Source organism: Psittacula echo (genome assembly GCF_963264785.1).
Source record: "Psittacula echo genome assembly, chromosome: Z".
NCBI classification, from domain to species: domain Eukaryota; kingdom Metazoa; phylum Chordata; class Aves; order Psittaciformes; family Psittacidae; genus Psittacula; species Psittacula echo.
The window spans coordinates 37133923-37151383 of record NC_137742.1 but is presented as its reverse complement, the minus strand read 5'-3'; the positions used below and the strand labels follow the sequence as shown (position 1 = coordinate 37151383).

General features: G+C 39.1%; 1 protein-coding gene across 1 annotated transcript in view; it reads right to left on the bottom strand.

Moving 5' to 3' along the window:
- ADAMTSL1 (ADAMTS like 1) overlaps positions 1-17461 on the bottom strand; it is a gene marked incomplete at both ends in the record, with an annotated part of 432351 nt that overhangs the window by 51442 nt on the left and 363448 nt on the right. Inside the window, 2 exons of the mRNA XM_080637755.1 lie at positions 3443-3653; positions 16243-16372. Of these exons, the coding sequence (XP_080493881.1) occupies positions 3443-3653; positions 16243-16372 (341 nt within the window). The remainder of the gene's footprint in view (positions 1-3442; positions 3654-16242; positions 16373-17461) is intronic.

Here is a 17461-nt window from a genome sequence, read left to right as displayed (position 1 = left end):
CCATATAGACATCTAGTTGTTGAGACCAACTTTCTGAGTGCAACCATCCATTTACTAATGGATGTCTCCCATTCGAGGTTTGCAGAGCGATATTGATAGGGACTTGTAAAAAAGTGTTCTGAGTTCAGCTGCAAAAGTTATTTTTCTCCTTCCTAGCAGCTGGTGCAGTGCTGTATTTTGGCTTTAGTCTGAGAACAATGCTGGTCACACAGTAATGTTTTAGTTGTTGCTCAGCAGCGCCTACCTTGGCCAAGGACTTTTCAGTCTCTCATGCTCCCAGAACAAGAATATGGGAGGAAGCAGAGACAGGACACCCAACCTAAAGTAGACAAAGGTGTATTCCATACCACAGCATGTCATGCCCAGTACATAAACTGGAGGGAGTCACTCGGAAGGGCAGATCGCTGCTCAGGTAGGGTGGGGTAGCGGTCAGCAGGAGGTGAGCAATTATATTGTGCATCACTTATGTTTATGGTTTTTTTTTCCTTTCCCCTTTTAGTTTTATATTCTCTCCCCTTGTTATTTCCATAATAATAATGATAATAACAATACTATAACAAAACCAACAACAATAATGGTAATTATTATTATTAGTTTTATATTGTACTTTAGTTACTGGACTGTTCTTATTTCAACCCGTGGGGTTTACATTCTTTCAATTCTCCTCCCCATCCTGCCCAGAGGGGGCAGTTAGGGGGATGTGAGCAAACAGCTGCATGGTACTGAGTTACTGACTGGGCTTAAACCATGACAAAAGGAATGATAATATCCACTTTCCTCCAGAGGCACACTACTGAAAGCAAGATAAACATCCTAATGGATTTAGCTAAGAGAAAAAACTATTTAAAAATAAATAGTCTTGATTCTGTAAAGAGATATTTAAAAAATCTCTTGGAATGTTACAACACTGATAATTATCATGTGTTTATCTGCCAAGAACACTGGGGGTTCCAACGCCATTTAATTCAGATAACCCTTTCTTAAGTTTAAATCTTTTGTTTTGTTTGTTTGCTTGAAACTATTGTGAGAGAATGCTCTGAAGAGCATGACAAACTCCACAGATGAGACCAAAGAAATGACTTCAAATCAGGTTGTGTGGCGACCAGATGTTACCCTCCAGTGTTGGTGAAGTTTTAAATAACCTTTCTCAGGATGAAGGTTATTTCCTACATGGCCCTCTGTATCCCCCTATGTGGGAAACCCTCTGAAGGATCTGGGGAGAGGGGAGGTGGTGTGGATCCCTTAATGCAAAGAAAGAATTTCTTCTGCTGGAGGGTCCATGGCAGCTCTGCCACATAGCTGGAGCTCACCTCCACAAGAAGTCTCAGCCACTTGCATCTTGTTCAAATGACCTTTTCCCTCACACATTTCAGGAGCCAACAGCTGTCATAATTCTTAAGTGCAACACAGTCTCCTGATGGTGCAGCTTTTCACATGGAGGTCATCCAAGGGAAACCTGTGTGACACTGAACTGCGAGGCCTGGCTTTCCTACAGGATGGAAATAACTGTACAGAATTGGTGGTGTAAAGAAGGAAGACAGATGTCTTTAAAAACTGAGAGAATGGAACTTAATTTTGATGGATTAGGCTTTTTTTATTTTGTTTTGTTTTTTTCTTGCACTATACTTATCTAAACAGAGGCAGAAGCCAGTAAGTAGAGAAGTACATTTTTTGTGCTGTTTTCTCCTGGTAAGCACAGGAAATACTCAGTGCCCAAGGGATGAGGAGCTAAGTACATAGCTGGTCAGCTTGCAAAGCCTGTGGAAGAGCAGTAGGGCTATGATATGACCTTTGTTAAGCTGCAGCAACGACCTGCAGCTCAGGTTCTTTCTCTTCACCCAGGCAGAGAAGGCAGCAGCTAAAACAAAAAGTGTGAACTGAGCAGCTTGATTAAACTCATGATGAATATGCTTATTAAAGCCTTCATAATTAATTGAGGTCCCTCCTCCCTAAGATCTGCTACACCTTTCAGAAAGACAGCATGTAAGAGAGCAGATAAAAAAATGGCCAAAACCTTACTTTAGACAGGCAGAAATACATGTATTTACATAGCTGAGGAAGATTTTCAAATTCTGAAAAATGTCTGTTTTACAATAGCTCTAGTCATAGCTATTTTGGTACCATTTTAGGATGGCTTATAGCAAATGGTCATTGTTGGAGGAAAATAAATTTTTCAGCAAGCTGTAATGTATGTCTCTTCTGATTGTTCACATAAACTTACAGAAAATTTATTTCTGCAAAGACTTTTTGGCCAATTATAGGATTTTAATGAGCATAGGCACTCGTTCTAGCATATGCTAACTTTGAAATGCTTGCCTTGCTGTGTGCTAGTAGAATACTATTTGGTATTTACAAATATAGCATTTATGAGTATAGCTAGAAATATTTAAAAGTACAACTAAGCAAATATGTGTATGTGAACATCAGCAGAAAATTAAAGCATGAAATATCACTGAATTCTTTTAAGCATAGGACTAACGCCAGAGGATAGTTATCTAGATTAGGCAGAACGTCAGTGTGACACAAATCTTTGCTACTGGATTGGATGCCCAAACGCAGAGCTGAACCATTAGTACAGCTTCACAGACTTTTCAACTTCATTTAGCAAGTACATTAACATCTCCCTGGCTGTTAGGAGGGATTTTATAGATGGAGACTGGGTAGGCATATGTAAGCACCATATTCTTCTCATAGGATGAAATGAATCTTTGCATCCAGTAGAATCAAAGATTTAAATATGCCTTTTGCTTGCACCTTCACCACACAGCAAATTTTTCCTTCACTCTTGATGACATGGCAGAATCCTTTCTTCCTGTGCAATATTATATCCAACAGAAGCATCTTGAAGGTTTTTTGAATTATACAAGTGTTATTATTTGCAACCAGATGGCAGCAAACAAACTCATTTCAGGTTGCATTCCAAAGATGGAAATCCTTGTACAGATCCATTGGGTAGACAACAACTTTCAGTGTTAGGGTAAATAAGGTATCTATCTCACAGAGGGAAGTGCCTAACACCCTTTCTGACTCTGAAGGATGAGAAGCATTTCTTATCCTGAACTGAATTATTATTTGAGAATATATGGAATACCCAACACACTTTAGAGATTCTCTCCTTCGTGATCCTTTTGTATTCTTAGAAACCTTGATATTGCTAAGCCAAATCCACTCATGGCAGCTGACTCTTATATTCCAGGTATTTTTGTCTGGAATCTACAGCCAGATATGAATAGTTTACATTAACTTAGCATTAGAAGTAGGTATAGTCATTATTTACCTCTGAAAATGATGCATTTGTAAAAAGGCAAACTTTTTCAGCTTTGAATGGCTTCTTGGAGTGATTAATGAATCCTCTTGATGGGCTAAAGCAAAACGCTCCATGCATAATGCATTAGTAGCTACTTTTAACAGTCATAAAATGAGATTACACATACATTCTTACCTCTTGCCATTCTGTAGGATACCAGGATGGTGGGCAGTCAAAGCGATTACAGGCTTGCACAAGGGATGGCTTAGGTTTGTAGCACAATTCATCTGCCAAAATGATGGTCTCATTAGTTTCTCTTGATAGCAGATGAGAACAGAAGACATCCCGTGTCTGCAATCCAACCCCACAAGTAAGACTGCAGGTGCTCCATTTCCCAATCTCCCATCTGTGAAGGGGTCAAGAGAGAAAAACCTTAAGCACAGAATAAAGTCACCTGAAATTTTCTCTTTTTGCAATGACAGATGCCAAGAAAAAGCAGTAAATGAAAAGGAACTCTTCTCTGATCACTGTCACCCTTCTTGTAACTGCAGGATGAGGCTAAGGCTATTTACTGTTCCTCTGCATTTTCAGTTCTTGTCAAAAGTTCTTGGACTTCAAGTCTTTGGGACTCCTGCAATATTATAGGAAGAGTCTTGTGTCCTAAATAAAATGTTTTTGATGTGCAAGAGACTGGCCATTGTATTTTGAGACTTATTGGATATAATCAGCTGGCTTTTTTCCTGTCTTTAACAACAACAAAAAGAAGAAGATATTAAGAAAGTCCATACAGGAAATGTATCAATGAATTGCTGAGCAGGAATTTCTTCCAGAAGATCGAGTTGTTGGACTCCGGACTAAATTTTCCTTGCAGTGGAGGTAGGGAGTGCTAAGGTCTTAAGAGATGCAATGGAAGAGCAGGGGGATAGGTCCTCTTCAAACCCTGGGTAAACACCTGTCACTGAGCTGGCCCTTCTCCACCTTAGCTATGTAAATCCTGCATCAGCAGGCTTGTTGATGACTGAATTTCAGTGTCTATAACATTAAAACCAGATTTTGCTCTATGAGCTCTATTGAAAACAACCTCTAATTCTTTCAGCCATACACAGAAAATTGGGTAAAATATTAGGTCTTCCAGTCTTGCTCTCTATGAGAATGCACTTCAGAGATATGCAAAAATATATACACAAAAAAGTCCTGTGTTCAAAATGTGAATATACAAAAATAATATTCCCATCAACTTTATGTAAAATGCTACACTGGCCTGGACATACTCCCACATGCCAAATGAAAGTGTGAGGCTAGACACTGCCACTTTTTCTAATCCTGAAAAACAGCTTTGTTTTGTCCATGACATTATTGAAACTGATTGCGGGGGAAGCAAATTAAGCATTCAGGACAATGAAGGCTCAAAGAACCTGCCCTTGAAGAAACAAGGCCAGGCAGAAACTAAAGAGACTGATCATGAAGAAAGACACCCTCAGGCTTCAAGCAGAATTGAGGCAGACAATGCAGGGAAGTTATGAAACATGCATGAAGCATGAAGCATGCTTCAGCAGCATGAAGCAGAAATTGTGGAAGAAGCAGAGGAAAAACACTCCGAGAGTTTGAGATCAGCAGTCAACAGAAACTGTTCAGCATGTTTAAAATGCATCATGTTAGTAAACACATTATGGAAATAATCATTCAGGGTTGTGCCATCTTACAGTCACAGAACAATTCTAACTGCTCTATTTAAAAAGTTATTTTGAGCATTTGTTTCCTTCCTCTCAGTAACACCCATAACAAATTGAAACCACGAGTAGGTAAGAAATATTTTTTCCTCCCTATATGATAATGCTGATGGACCAAAAAGCCAGATTACTCCCCTTCTGTGCTCCATCTGCCCATGATATTTGCTGATTTTATAACAGGACAGGATATGTCCTGGGCATCGCCACAAGCACTTAGAAGTTGCCCTGGTGACTTTCCAGGCCATAATACACTAAAGGCCACTAAAGCCTGATATATGTACCGGGAACTATTTAGCAGTGGAATACGAGTGACATCTGGCAGCCAGTTAAACTAATCTGGAGTATGTTCTCCATATGAATGATCTTGGGGGAAAGGTCTTCCCAGATTTTCCCATAAAGTTGTCAGTTAGAATTAATGTGGATATCAGCTACCCTTCAGTTTTGGCAGAGTCTAAAGTAAGATACTTGAGTAGGTGCTGAAAAGAAGGCATTTTCTTATTTCAGAGTCTATTTTGATACATGGTTAGTTGCCAGAGTTCCTTTATTCAAGTGATGGTAATAGATGTTGCCTACAGCAACTTGTTGTTTGCTACTGGTGTAAGTGCACAATGCTGGTAGTTCAAATCTCAGTGGCTAGCAGGCCACATAAACTCTTTGAACATCTTGGCTTCTGCAGAACAGGGTGTCTGTTTCTTCTTCCAGAAAGAAACGCTGTATTTCAGTAAAGAGAAAGGGTTTGTTTTTCCAGTGTTTGAAATTTCTTTTGCAGGTTGTATCTATTGCCCTACACATAACATCATTTTGTTCACAATTCTTTCCAGCTGCTTTAAACAAAAGATTCCTTAGAGGTGCTTAGGAAATATGAGGTCAGATTCTTTCTTACCCTTGTATTTTTATAGTCCCCAATGTCTTTTATGGGCTTTCATACATGGAAAGTAAAGAATGTAGAGATATGCAAAGTAGAGTAGGGATGTGCAAGTAAGTAACCAAAATCATAAATGACACATATGATTAGCAGAATTTCAAAGTCCTAAAAAGCACAAGAATATCAGTGATAATTTTACAGAATAAAATCATAGGGCTGCAGAATTATTTCTAACAGGTACAGGTGCTTGCAGAACTTTGAACTACGATTATCCCACTAAATTTGCAATATAGTTTTTAAACTACTTGTACTGTTGGAGATTTTTTTTTTTAATACTGTTTTTTTTGGGTTGGTTTTTTTTTTTTTTTAAGTAACACAATTTTACCCTTACTGTATGGTGTTATGTGATGCTAACTGAAATAATTCCTGTTTTATTTCACGTGGTCCTTATCTATGCTTTTTTTCTGCCTCTTTGGTTTTGGGTGTTTTGGCCAAGCTGAGATAAGTCTTCCAATACGTATGGCCTATGAAAAAGAATGCCATGATGTCCTGCATGCATCTGACAGTACCAGAATTAAAATTCAAGTAGCAAATAATCCTGTACTTAAAAAGGTAAATATGGTAGTTACAGTATTAAGCTAAGAGAACCTTGTGGAACTGGCATCTTTGTTAGCTCACCACAATTGTTGTGTTTGGGACTTTAGGAAAAATCTGCATACTTGCTAGTTTATAACCCAGCTCAAAGTCATCAATTTGCACAAGGAGGTTGGAACTAGATGATCTTTAAGTTCTCTTCTAACCATTCTATGACTCTATGATTCTATAATCTCTTACTCTGTCTTTCTTTACTGTCTAGCACAATGGGACTCTCGGCTTGGAAGTATGGTCTAGGCATTAGTGTGCTATGAATAACAACAGAGACAACAATGCCTTTTGAAGTGTCCCTCTCACTTCTACGAGAATTTGAGCCCACATAATAATTTTGCTAGATATGTAGACCAGAAAGTGATACCAGGTAGTAAGCAGGTACTCATGTCAGAAGAAGCTGCTAGAATTAGAATTCTCGTCCTAGTGGAGCGACGAGACTTCAGAACAGAGTACTCTTGTCCCTGCATTTTCAGTCTGGAAAAAGTAAATGATGCAGGTTGAACTTGAAAAATGTGTAGTCTTGAGCCCAAACAGTATGGAGCCAAGAGCTTTGGATCAGTCCCTGTACGTATAGTATATATGGTAAAAACCAAAGCATTCTAAGCTGTTAGGTTCCATAACTAAAGTATATTTTCTAGACATATATGATTTCATCCTGACAGAGTCCCTTCAAGCACTGCCAAGAAATCTGAACACTGCACAGGAAAGGTAAACACTCTTCTGTAGAAGGACCTCCCAAACTAATTCTAAAAAAATTAAATTATTGTCATTTTTATGTGGTTAAACCATATGAAAGTGGTACAAAATAGCCCTTCTTATTTCTGAAATAAACATTCAAGAGTGTGGAAAAAGGTTTGCCTGGAAGTGTCTTACTTAACATCTGACACCTGCCTGCACAGAGACATTCATCAGTGCATAAGGGCTCGGTGGCAGCTGTGTATGCACACACAACAGAATGAGTAAAACACATGCTATGTCAATACTGGCTTCCTCTTGTCCTTTGTCAACCTGTCTTTCACTGGACCCTCCAGACTAAGAAGTCTACTCAGGCCCCATACATCTCCTCCCTTCCTTTCTATTGTTGATCTGGAGCTGTGTTTGTGGCAAATCTTCTTATTTCACAGATGTGAAAGGATTTCTTGAGGCTTCTTAAGCAGATTTATCTTGGGTGAAGTAAGTATCCTCAGGTCTTAAACACCATGCAAACTGTGATCTTAAACACTGGACTACACAGAGAGTTATTTTGGATAGCATACTTTGCTGCAGTGAGGCCATAGGATTGAGGAGAGGACTCCCAGGTCAGTTCCTGGCTTTATAATCAAACCATTCCCAAAGAAAGGGGCATAGTATGTAAGAAATTTTTATTCAGCTAATCTTTTATTCAGCTGTTACTCACAGTAAAATCAGATTGATTTTTTGAAATGAAGTGTGAGAGCTAAGACCTTCTAGGTGTTTAAACATGGATCTGTGTCTCTAGGAAGTGATCTCCCTACTGCTAAGGTTCAGCTGTTAGAGAGTTGTGTTAGATGGAATATTACAACTATATGTTCAGGATACACAAACCTCAGAGGAAAACTGATATTTTTAACTAAGCTTTGAAAAAATGAATACTTGATTAAGAAGAAAAAAAAAAAAAGGCAAAATACTTTTAAATTAGTACTAGCAACAGAAAAATTATTCACGCTTAGCTGTTGTTCAGTGCCAGCCTGAGAAAAGCTGTTCAGTATCACCACCATGACAAGGAAGCTAAACAGGCAGGAAAGGTTTCAGGGGATTATTGTGCACAAGAGAGACTGAGGTGCTTTTCTTCAAAAAGTATCTTCCTTGCAAGTGAAGGGAATCATTACAGAAATGCCTGAGCAGCCAACATATGCAAGCAGATCAAAGGCTCAATGAGAGTGCTCTGGGAGTTGGCAGAAGTGGCCCGCATTCAAACCGTAGACTTAATGGTATCAGTTAATACTGCAGCTCATTATAGCTGAACATGGCAAGGAGCCAGTATTTATATAACAGAGCCAAATAAGGGAAAATAGAAGAGGAACTCAGAAGTCAGAGAAGAACAGAGGGCAGATGGAGTATGCAACATCTCTACAAATGGCAACTTCGGTTGCTGTAGTAACCTTCTAACATGCTTCAAGCAATACATATAGCGTGCTCGCCATGATGGACTGTCTCATAAGCCAGCATCTTTTCTTAGGCCACATGGAAAATGTTGAAAAACAGCTGTTCCCAAAGGAGAAATCATCAGGCTTACAGACACCATAACACAAAGAAAGAAAAAGCGCAACAGGTAAAAAAGACGTGCAATGAACTGATTAACTGTAATCTGAAATATCATCTAAAATGAAGCATTTAAAAATGAGATAGTTGAAAATGCATATAGATGACATTGAAAGAATACACAAGATGCCTGACTTCACAACCTGTAAGATAACAATATTCATGAAAATTTGATTTTATCCCACAGAGTCACAAGACTCTCCTGAAATCTAAGGATGCCTTTGCTGAATGATCAGCACAGGAAAGAAGCAAAGGAGGCATCACTGGAATGAATGGACAAAGAAAGCAAATTCATGAATGGAAGAGTGTTCAGAAAACAGCGAGTGGGCTTAAGTAATTCTCTAGCAAGTCCAAGTTTTATGAGCAGCACTGCCACAAAACCAGCAGATAATATGAGCTTCATCTGACCCAGCTGGCAGTATTACAGGGATAATATTTTCATTAGGATGAACTGTTCCTGAACTATTTCAACAGTGCAGAAGGTACAAACAGGCTGCCTCTCAAAATCAGGCATACAAGGTTTTTCTCTATTTTTTTGGTAGGGGAAGAGGAGAACAATCGAAGTTGTGTATATATATCTATATGGTACTTTAACTGAACTCAGGAAACTCCCAATGCCTGCTTATGTTTGAGTTTCCTTCAATTCCCTTCTTGCAACATACTGTTGGTAAGCCAGTGCAAGTTCCAACGGTATATCCAGATCAAATATTTCCTTTTTATTTTCCCCTTTGAGATCTTGAAACTGTGAATGATAATCTATTTAGTAATTAATTCACTTTTTTGCAATAACAGATGTTTTTCCCCAAATTGACATGCCAAGAAAAAAAAAAAAATCATTCTCTGCAGAAGGACTCACTAAGTGCCTACTATGACTTTAAGCTCATACTCATTAGAAACCAAGACACAAAAACCTGTGGTAGGGCATGGTGAGATTATTTCAACACAAGAGTGTACAAGTTTGGGAAAACTGAAGATCTGTGTAGAGGAAAAATCATATGGGTATATAGGATTCTGAATCAGAAGTGTGATCTACCATTCTTTGAAGTAAGAAAAAAATAGAAGTTATTAAAATAAATGTTTACGATTGAGCTTTAATATTTTATGAACATACCAGTCTGAATGGAATATAAACTGAAATGGAGGAAAATGTTTATGAGTGAAATCTAGTGAAGGAACAATCATATTATGTAAAAAAGCAATACAGCTGGGTAAGAAGTCTGAAATTTTGATCTAGAAGAGCTGGAGGAAGACTGTGATGGATGACCCTACAGCTGCTCCATTGACCCTGGAAACTTGCAAGTTATTTTGCTTCACATTTAGATATGACACACATGGCTGAAAAGGACCACTACCTATGGAGTCCCCTTGGTGAATTCACTGTAACAGATGTTAAGAAATATTGAGGAACATCAGTTACTGCGCCAGGACAGGTGATGCGTCCAGTGAGAAAGGGGAAAGGTGAGCTGTCAGATACATTCTGGATGATTTGCTAGCAACTGGAGAGGGTACAAGGGTGGAGATTATATTATAAAAAAGGAAAGATAAAGATAAATGGGATTAGGTCACAGACTAATTAATTTTAAGGACAGGGTGGTGTTACAGTAATGCAGGGTACGCATGCAGATAATGCAGGTACAGCATAACAGAGCTGCCTAGGGATAGCAGCTTGTTTAGACATCTGTACTGTCCCATATTTAGAAAAGTAAACCGGGGCAACAAACGGGATTATGTTTCTGCCACTGAGCCCATGACTTCTGCTTAAGCTGGTTTTCAATGTAGAGACTTCAAATAAGAGTGAATCTACCCTGTCTGACAGCATATTCCTTCCAATGTCTGATTCTCCAGCTCACTCCAGCACTGGTTCAAGATCCCAGGAGGCTCTGTGGGCTACATTTTAAGAGGTTGTAAAACACATTATCAATGCACTTCAGTTCAAATCAGACTTAAATACATTCCATTTAAAAAAATAAAATAAAAATCATGTGTCTGTGAGGGATTAAAAATCTTTCTGTGGCTCAAAGAGATAGTTACACCATCATTGCCTCATTAATGCTAATTCCTACTTACACCTCTGAGAAAAGGTGTAACAACAAAACAAGAACAGCTATCTCCTGCCAGTAAGTCTATACTGCAGTATCTGTAGACATAATGACTTGCAAATCTTCTAACCTTTTTCATGAACTAGACAGCGATACTGTAATATTGCACTTGAGCGATGCGTGACACATATGCATTGACACCCTCCCAGACACAGAGGTCATCTTTAACGAATTAGAGAAAGCTCTGGCCTTCCACACATATTGAATTCATTTCAGATTGTCACTGGGAGCACATCTCACACTAAATCTGACCTATCAAATCCCCAAAAGCATCAAAAACCTTGTCAGTTTTTTTCTCCTTTATAGTTTGAATTCATCTGGGAAATTAAATAGGACAAAAGAGATGGACAATGCTGCATTCACTAAATAAACATTAAAATAATAACAAGTAATTTCTTGCAAACTCAAACAGATGGAAGGGAGAGGAAAAAAAAAAAAAAAAAGAAAGGGAACACAAAAAGAAGGGGCTAGACCACAGCCTAACTCAGGCTATCCTGACCCTTCAGTTAGGACCACTCAGATGGTTTCCTGTCTCTTGCTAACAACAGTGGTTTGAAGGAGTAACAGGAGAGTGCTGGGGTGAAATTGTGTGCTATTCTTAGAACTGTCTGCTTTTTCTTCACCGTGGTGGTTTGTTTCTTTTTTGTTGGGTTTTTTTTTATTATTTTGTTTTGGTTTTGTATTTTTGTTTTGTTTTGTTTTGTTTTCGTTTTTGTTTTTTTGATGTGTGGGTTGTGGGTTTTTTTGTTTGTTTTGTAGCATTCAGCTATTCTTTGTTGTACAGGAATGAAGTTCAGTTTTGAAAATATGCAAGAACAAAGCTGTAGAAATTGCCTGGAATTTCCTCCATTTTCAGCCATCTGGCTTTCATTGCTCTGTTTCTCTCTCTACTCCTCCATACATGTTTACCAAATCTTTTCAACATGCATTGACCAAGCTATTGAGAAGTTATAATTAATGACACAGTTACAACATTCTCTTTCACCCCTTTGGTAGAGTCTGTTGGCTCACCACTAGGTGCTCATGCTGTTGCTGTTACAAACAACAGCAATTATATCTGATTAAATGATGACTGCCTCTGTATTTTGGGTTGTGGAGGCTGAGAAAAAGACATTTCCAATGGGAGTCATTTTGTTGTTGAAAACAACAAAAGTAAAGCCAACATTGAAACAGGTTTTTTTTTTTTTTTTAATTTTTTTCTGATTGTTTCTGGAGCAATTTAGAATACAAAGATAACAATCAGCAAAACTGAGTGATCTGCCATTCCATTTTTTGAACTTAGAGGAGAAACTTCTAGACATTGAACAGGTTTTCTGCATTTACTTCTGGGAAGACTGTGATTTGCTCAAGTACTGCTATGTAATCCTGGAAGTGATATAGCTTGATTGACACAAATTAAGTAACTGAATGACTGAATCAAAATGTTCATAGTCTTCATTCCTCTTTTTTTCTGGAGAAAGCACGCTGGGTCAAAACTTCGAAACACGCTTTATCCTTTCTATAGAAATATCAAACAAGGGCATCTCAAATTAGTGATACAAAATTTTACTCTGTACCTACTGTGCTGAAAATCAATTATTAGCTCCCAGCTTAGCAATCAGCTCCATAATGTTTCACTATTTCTTAGTTTAGTGCAAAATGGAAATTTCTGTAACACTGTTTTTAAGCACATAAGGGAATTTACTCTTTTTCTGCTATTGTTCTTGAAGCAATAAGCAAAAAATCTCAACAAAGTGTGAAACCACAGGAAACTCAGTCTGTTGGGATTTGAATATGAATGAAATCTTCTAATTTTTGTGTGCAACTCTTCTTGGTTCTTCTTCCTTCTGTAAGAACTTTAAGGATGAGATTTTGCGGACTTCATACAGCTGCAAATATTTGAAGACAGATTTCTATGGTTTGAAGAGAGATTTATGTCTTTCTTCAATGGGCTCAGGATAGTAATGCACTAAGGTATTAAGCCAGAATTTCAATGAAAATTATAAAGCTCTCTCAGCTGCTATATAAGCACAATCACCTTTCAGTGTTTTCATAAATCTGAAGTATTGCCAGTCTATTCTAGCTTTTACCGTATTTTGTTCCAGCAGAGACCAGAGCAATTTGGAATTGAAGAGAATGACAATACCACAGACGAATTTCAAGATGAAGCACTAAGTGAATAATGAAGTCTTCTAGCCTATCTACATTTATTCTCAGTAAGCAGCAAAAAGAACAGCAACAGTGAAAATCCCTTTAGCAAGTGCCCAAATGAATGACGAAATTAAACCAGAATGAAATTACTCTTCACTGACTACATCTACAGTGTATGTCTTGACGTGTATGCCTTCTGATCCTCCAGAAAGGCTGACTAGATTATTGGTTCAATGTGTTTGTTTATCTATATTAAACCAGCTTAATCAATTTTTTACCAGGAGAAGCTTACACAACTAACCCTTTGAGATGCGGTGGAGAAGACCACATGTAACCATCAGTGCCTGCAGCAGAAGCAACATTAAGCTAGGAAAGAACAATTTTTCACTATTCTTCCTCTTAATCTAAATGAAATCTTGAACTTAAATTCTAGGCATATACATTAAATTCTAACCATGCTATGCTGTTTGCGTTCAAGAAACATCACAGGAATAATTTCTCTAAATACACTAGGAAGAAATTCTCATTCTTTTGGGCAAGACGTCTCAGCATTTTCTTCATGCTGTGGACAACATTCTCATGTCTACTGAGACATTCATCACTGTCTCAGTTGCCTTTTCAGCAGACTGCCTCCTCTACCCACCACAACTGCATGCTCCAACATAACTTACACATCAAGGACATTTTAGGAAAGTGGTTTTTTTTATTTTTAGCTTCTGCTAATGCACTTTAGCAGATGGAAAACAGAGAGAAGAGCCAACACTATAAGATCAGCCAGCTCTCTCTATAAGCCACCAGTGAAAGCTCTGGGATGTATCAATGATTCACGGATCATATTTCGGAAACTTCTGTAACAGGGATCTAAGTTCACAGCTATGGTGTATTACAAGTTTTGGACTTGTCAGTCAATAGCAATGCCTTCATCAGCATTCATAACGACAGGATTTTAGCCTAAATTTCCATCAGATTCCTGGATCAAGGTTTCTTGAATTAGAATCCCAAAACATCATGATTAAAACAGACAGAAAACCATAAAGCTCTTTTTTTTTCTTTTTTTTTTTTTTTTTTCCCCATGTATTGTCTTTGGAAGCATTAAGAGTGTTGTACTTAATGATTATAAAGCAATACTCTTCATACACTAAATACTGTCAGTTTAATTGTATTTAGTTCAGTGGCATTAGCAGACGTAGCACTTCAGAAGCTTACAGGAAATAAGGAAGTTTTCATGTCACAGCCTGCCTGGGAGACACAACAACTTTCCTTCTTGCCTCTCTTCCCATTAGCCAAGCTGCCCACTGTCTGCAGCCTTGAGTTTTAGGCCTCCTTGTTCTGAAGAGAGGAACCATTTTGCAGAACACACGCTGTTCTTCATCCTGTGCCACTTATATCTCTGCAGATAGGCAATTTCTTTCAAACTGAGGGGGCTGGAGGAAGAGATGTAATACAGGGGAGGGAGCAGCATCTCCTTTTCTCAGCTGCAGTCCTATAGATGTCTCCCACCACCACCTCCATCCCCTTTCACCTCTGCTTCAACAGCCCGAGTCTCACCTACAGCATGATTATCTTGTAATCCATTGAGTGAACTACATGCCCAAGGTTGCATTAAACTAGCTCCACCCTGGTAGCAAGGTTACCACAGTGGTATGGATTATCACACACACTAATTCAAAAAGTATTCACCCAGTTTCTCAGACTACTTTTGTAACACAGCTCACATAAATACTGGCCTACATTAGTGTGCCTTATTTTTTCTTAACCAGCAAATATTTATTTTCCATGTCAGAATTGAAGGCTGATCAATCTCCCACCATGCACTCTCAGATCCAGTGATGTTGCTACGTATCAATCACAGCAAGATGTTCACCTATGACGCTCTTTTAAGCATTAATATAATATTTGTGTGGTGTTGCCAGCACTACAGACAATTTAAGAAAATCAGGGTTGCAATATCTTTGTAAGCAATTCTTGTAATGCTTTGGTGAAAAGTGTCAGCCTTTTTGGCTCTGCTTGACACAGACTCAAGATCTTGATCATTCAATCAAACCATTAATTCTCACTATCATTCACTATCATAGAATCATAGAATAGTTAGGGTTGGAAAGGACCTTAAGATCATCTAGTTCCAACTCCCCTGCCATGGGCAGGGACACATCACACTAACCATGCCACCCAAGGCCTCATCCAACCTGGCCTTGAACACGGCCAAGGATGGAGCATTCTTGGGTGCTGAACATGTTTGATGCCATACTTGATTTTTACTGTGAACCTTCTCTGTGTACCCAAAATCTACTAATATAATGATACATCTTTGCGTAGCCTGCTGTCATATAAAGCATAAATACACCTACCAATATACACTCTAATGAATATATACCACCTGGGCAGCACTGAGTGTTTTAAATAACCCAGAGTTATAAATCAATGAATTTAAAATGTGCTGCACTACCAGAAGAGAGTAAATGCACCTGTGTACATCTGGGAATAAAGACAACATGTATACAATATAACTTGAAGTCTTGACAGGCCTAGGTCTATTTAAATAAACCATAGGAATCTCATGACAGCTATTTTCTGTCGTAGAGAGTTCAGATATAAATTTCTGGAGGCAAAGATCTGCTATTTTTAGGGTCATGATTTTGAAAGCTGCCTAAGGTCAGGAAGGAACAGGTTCTGCAAAATCTTTTGTGAGAGGGGAGGTTGAAGAAGTCTCCTTAAACTTGACAAAACTATTCATAACCTGTCTGCCTGCAGAACCTGAATAGGCAAGCGGTCTGAAGTTTGCACTTTGGTTTTATCATCAATTTGCACTTCCCGGACAACATGGCGGAGGTGTGGAGAGGCTGTAAGCCCCTGCAGTCTGAGAAAAAACATATGCAAGGCAGTCTGTGACTCCAGAACAAAAAGCTTTTGAGTCTGGGGTCACAACTTATTTAAAATTCCTTTCTTCATACTGCTAGTGTTGTTTGAATGGCTTTAGGCAACATATTGGACACAGATCTGCTGAGTTCAGACAGCTGAGTGTGTGGTACTGCAACCTGGGGAGCCATCTCAGGCTCTCATCCGAGCGTTTTACTCCAGGAATCATTTCAAGAATGCCCAGATCCAATATCCAGATCCAAGCATCCCTGGCTCCAATGTTTCAGATTCATGGGGAGCTTGAAGATCAGCTTCTCAGCTTCACCAGTGATCACATATCTCTTGAGTCTGGAAAAAACATGTATTCCCAAGATACAAGAAGCCTACCTTGGGGGGCAGGGGTCCAGGCTACAGGCTTTCAGCAGCTGTGGAGGACGACGGCTGGTTACACACAGCGTCTCATCCGCAGTCTCCCTGGTTTGTTTGTTCAGGCAGGTCACCACAGCCTCCTGGACACCTGCACACAAAAACACATGGTCACAGCCAGCTCTATGTACCTGGAGGGGCAGCCATGGACAGCAATGGGGCAGTGGTGCTGCACTGGGGCTGTGGCATGCAGGGGAGCACAGCCTTACACCCAGCGCTGCCAGCTCAGGATCTGCAGCCCTGCTGCAGAGAGAGAGGAGGCTGCTTCCCACATGTCAGTGAAGCGTTTGCTGTCTCCATCTAAGTGCTCTGCCCGGTGGTCTTTTACGAGTATGGTATGAATGCCTACCAAAGGGGGATGTTTCACGACACAGTGTACCTGACTGTGGAAAATTGCATCTCCTTTTCTGCCTTCTAATCTCTAACTCTTACAATTTTTGTACATTGCTTACTGCACTTTTTTGTATCCTGTTCCTCAGACAGCTGGGATATCACCTGATCAAAACATTATGAGAGATTCTGGGCTTTTACTTATCTCTGCTGTCAGTCTCACCAGGTGTCTCAATTGCAATGAAAAGTCCCTAGGTTCATTCACACAAAATTGCCCAGTGTTCTCCAGTGACTCATCCTCTCACTATGAACGAAGCTGTGACAAATAAACAGCAGTGAGGCTGATTATTTGTCAGTCACACAAGCTAAAACACGAAGGCGGCTTTGACTTTGGCATGCTGTATTTTAAAACAATAGAATGATTGCAAAAGTAAAGTCAGACAAGGTCAGGCAAGTCAGCTGCTCTGTTACCCTTCTGCATTCACAAACCTGCAACTAAACTGAAGACACAAACCTGTAAGTTATTAAATTCAGCATCTTCATTTCTCTCACACTGATGGTTTGTTTTATCAAATGCATATAGCCATGATCTTACAATTTTTTATCTTTTAAAGGTACTTGTAGAATCCATAATCTTGCCTGACAGTATGGGTACTGAAGAAAAAGGCTACTGCCTGAATTTAACCAGTGTGTGGTTGCTGGACTGTGTATTGACAGAAGTTTCTGGCTTTAACACATTGAGCCAGTGGCTTGCTCCAGAAGAAAAAAGTGTGCTCTGAATCACTTTCTTCAGCTTCTCCTTGAATCTTGCATTGAGCATGTCCAGCATGCTGATAACAACCATCTCTCT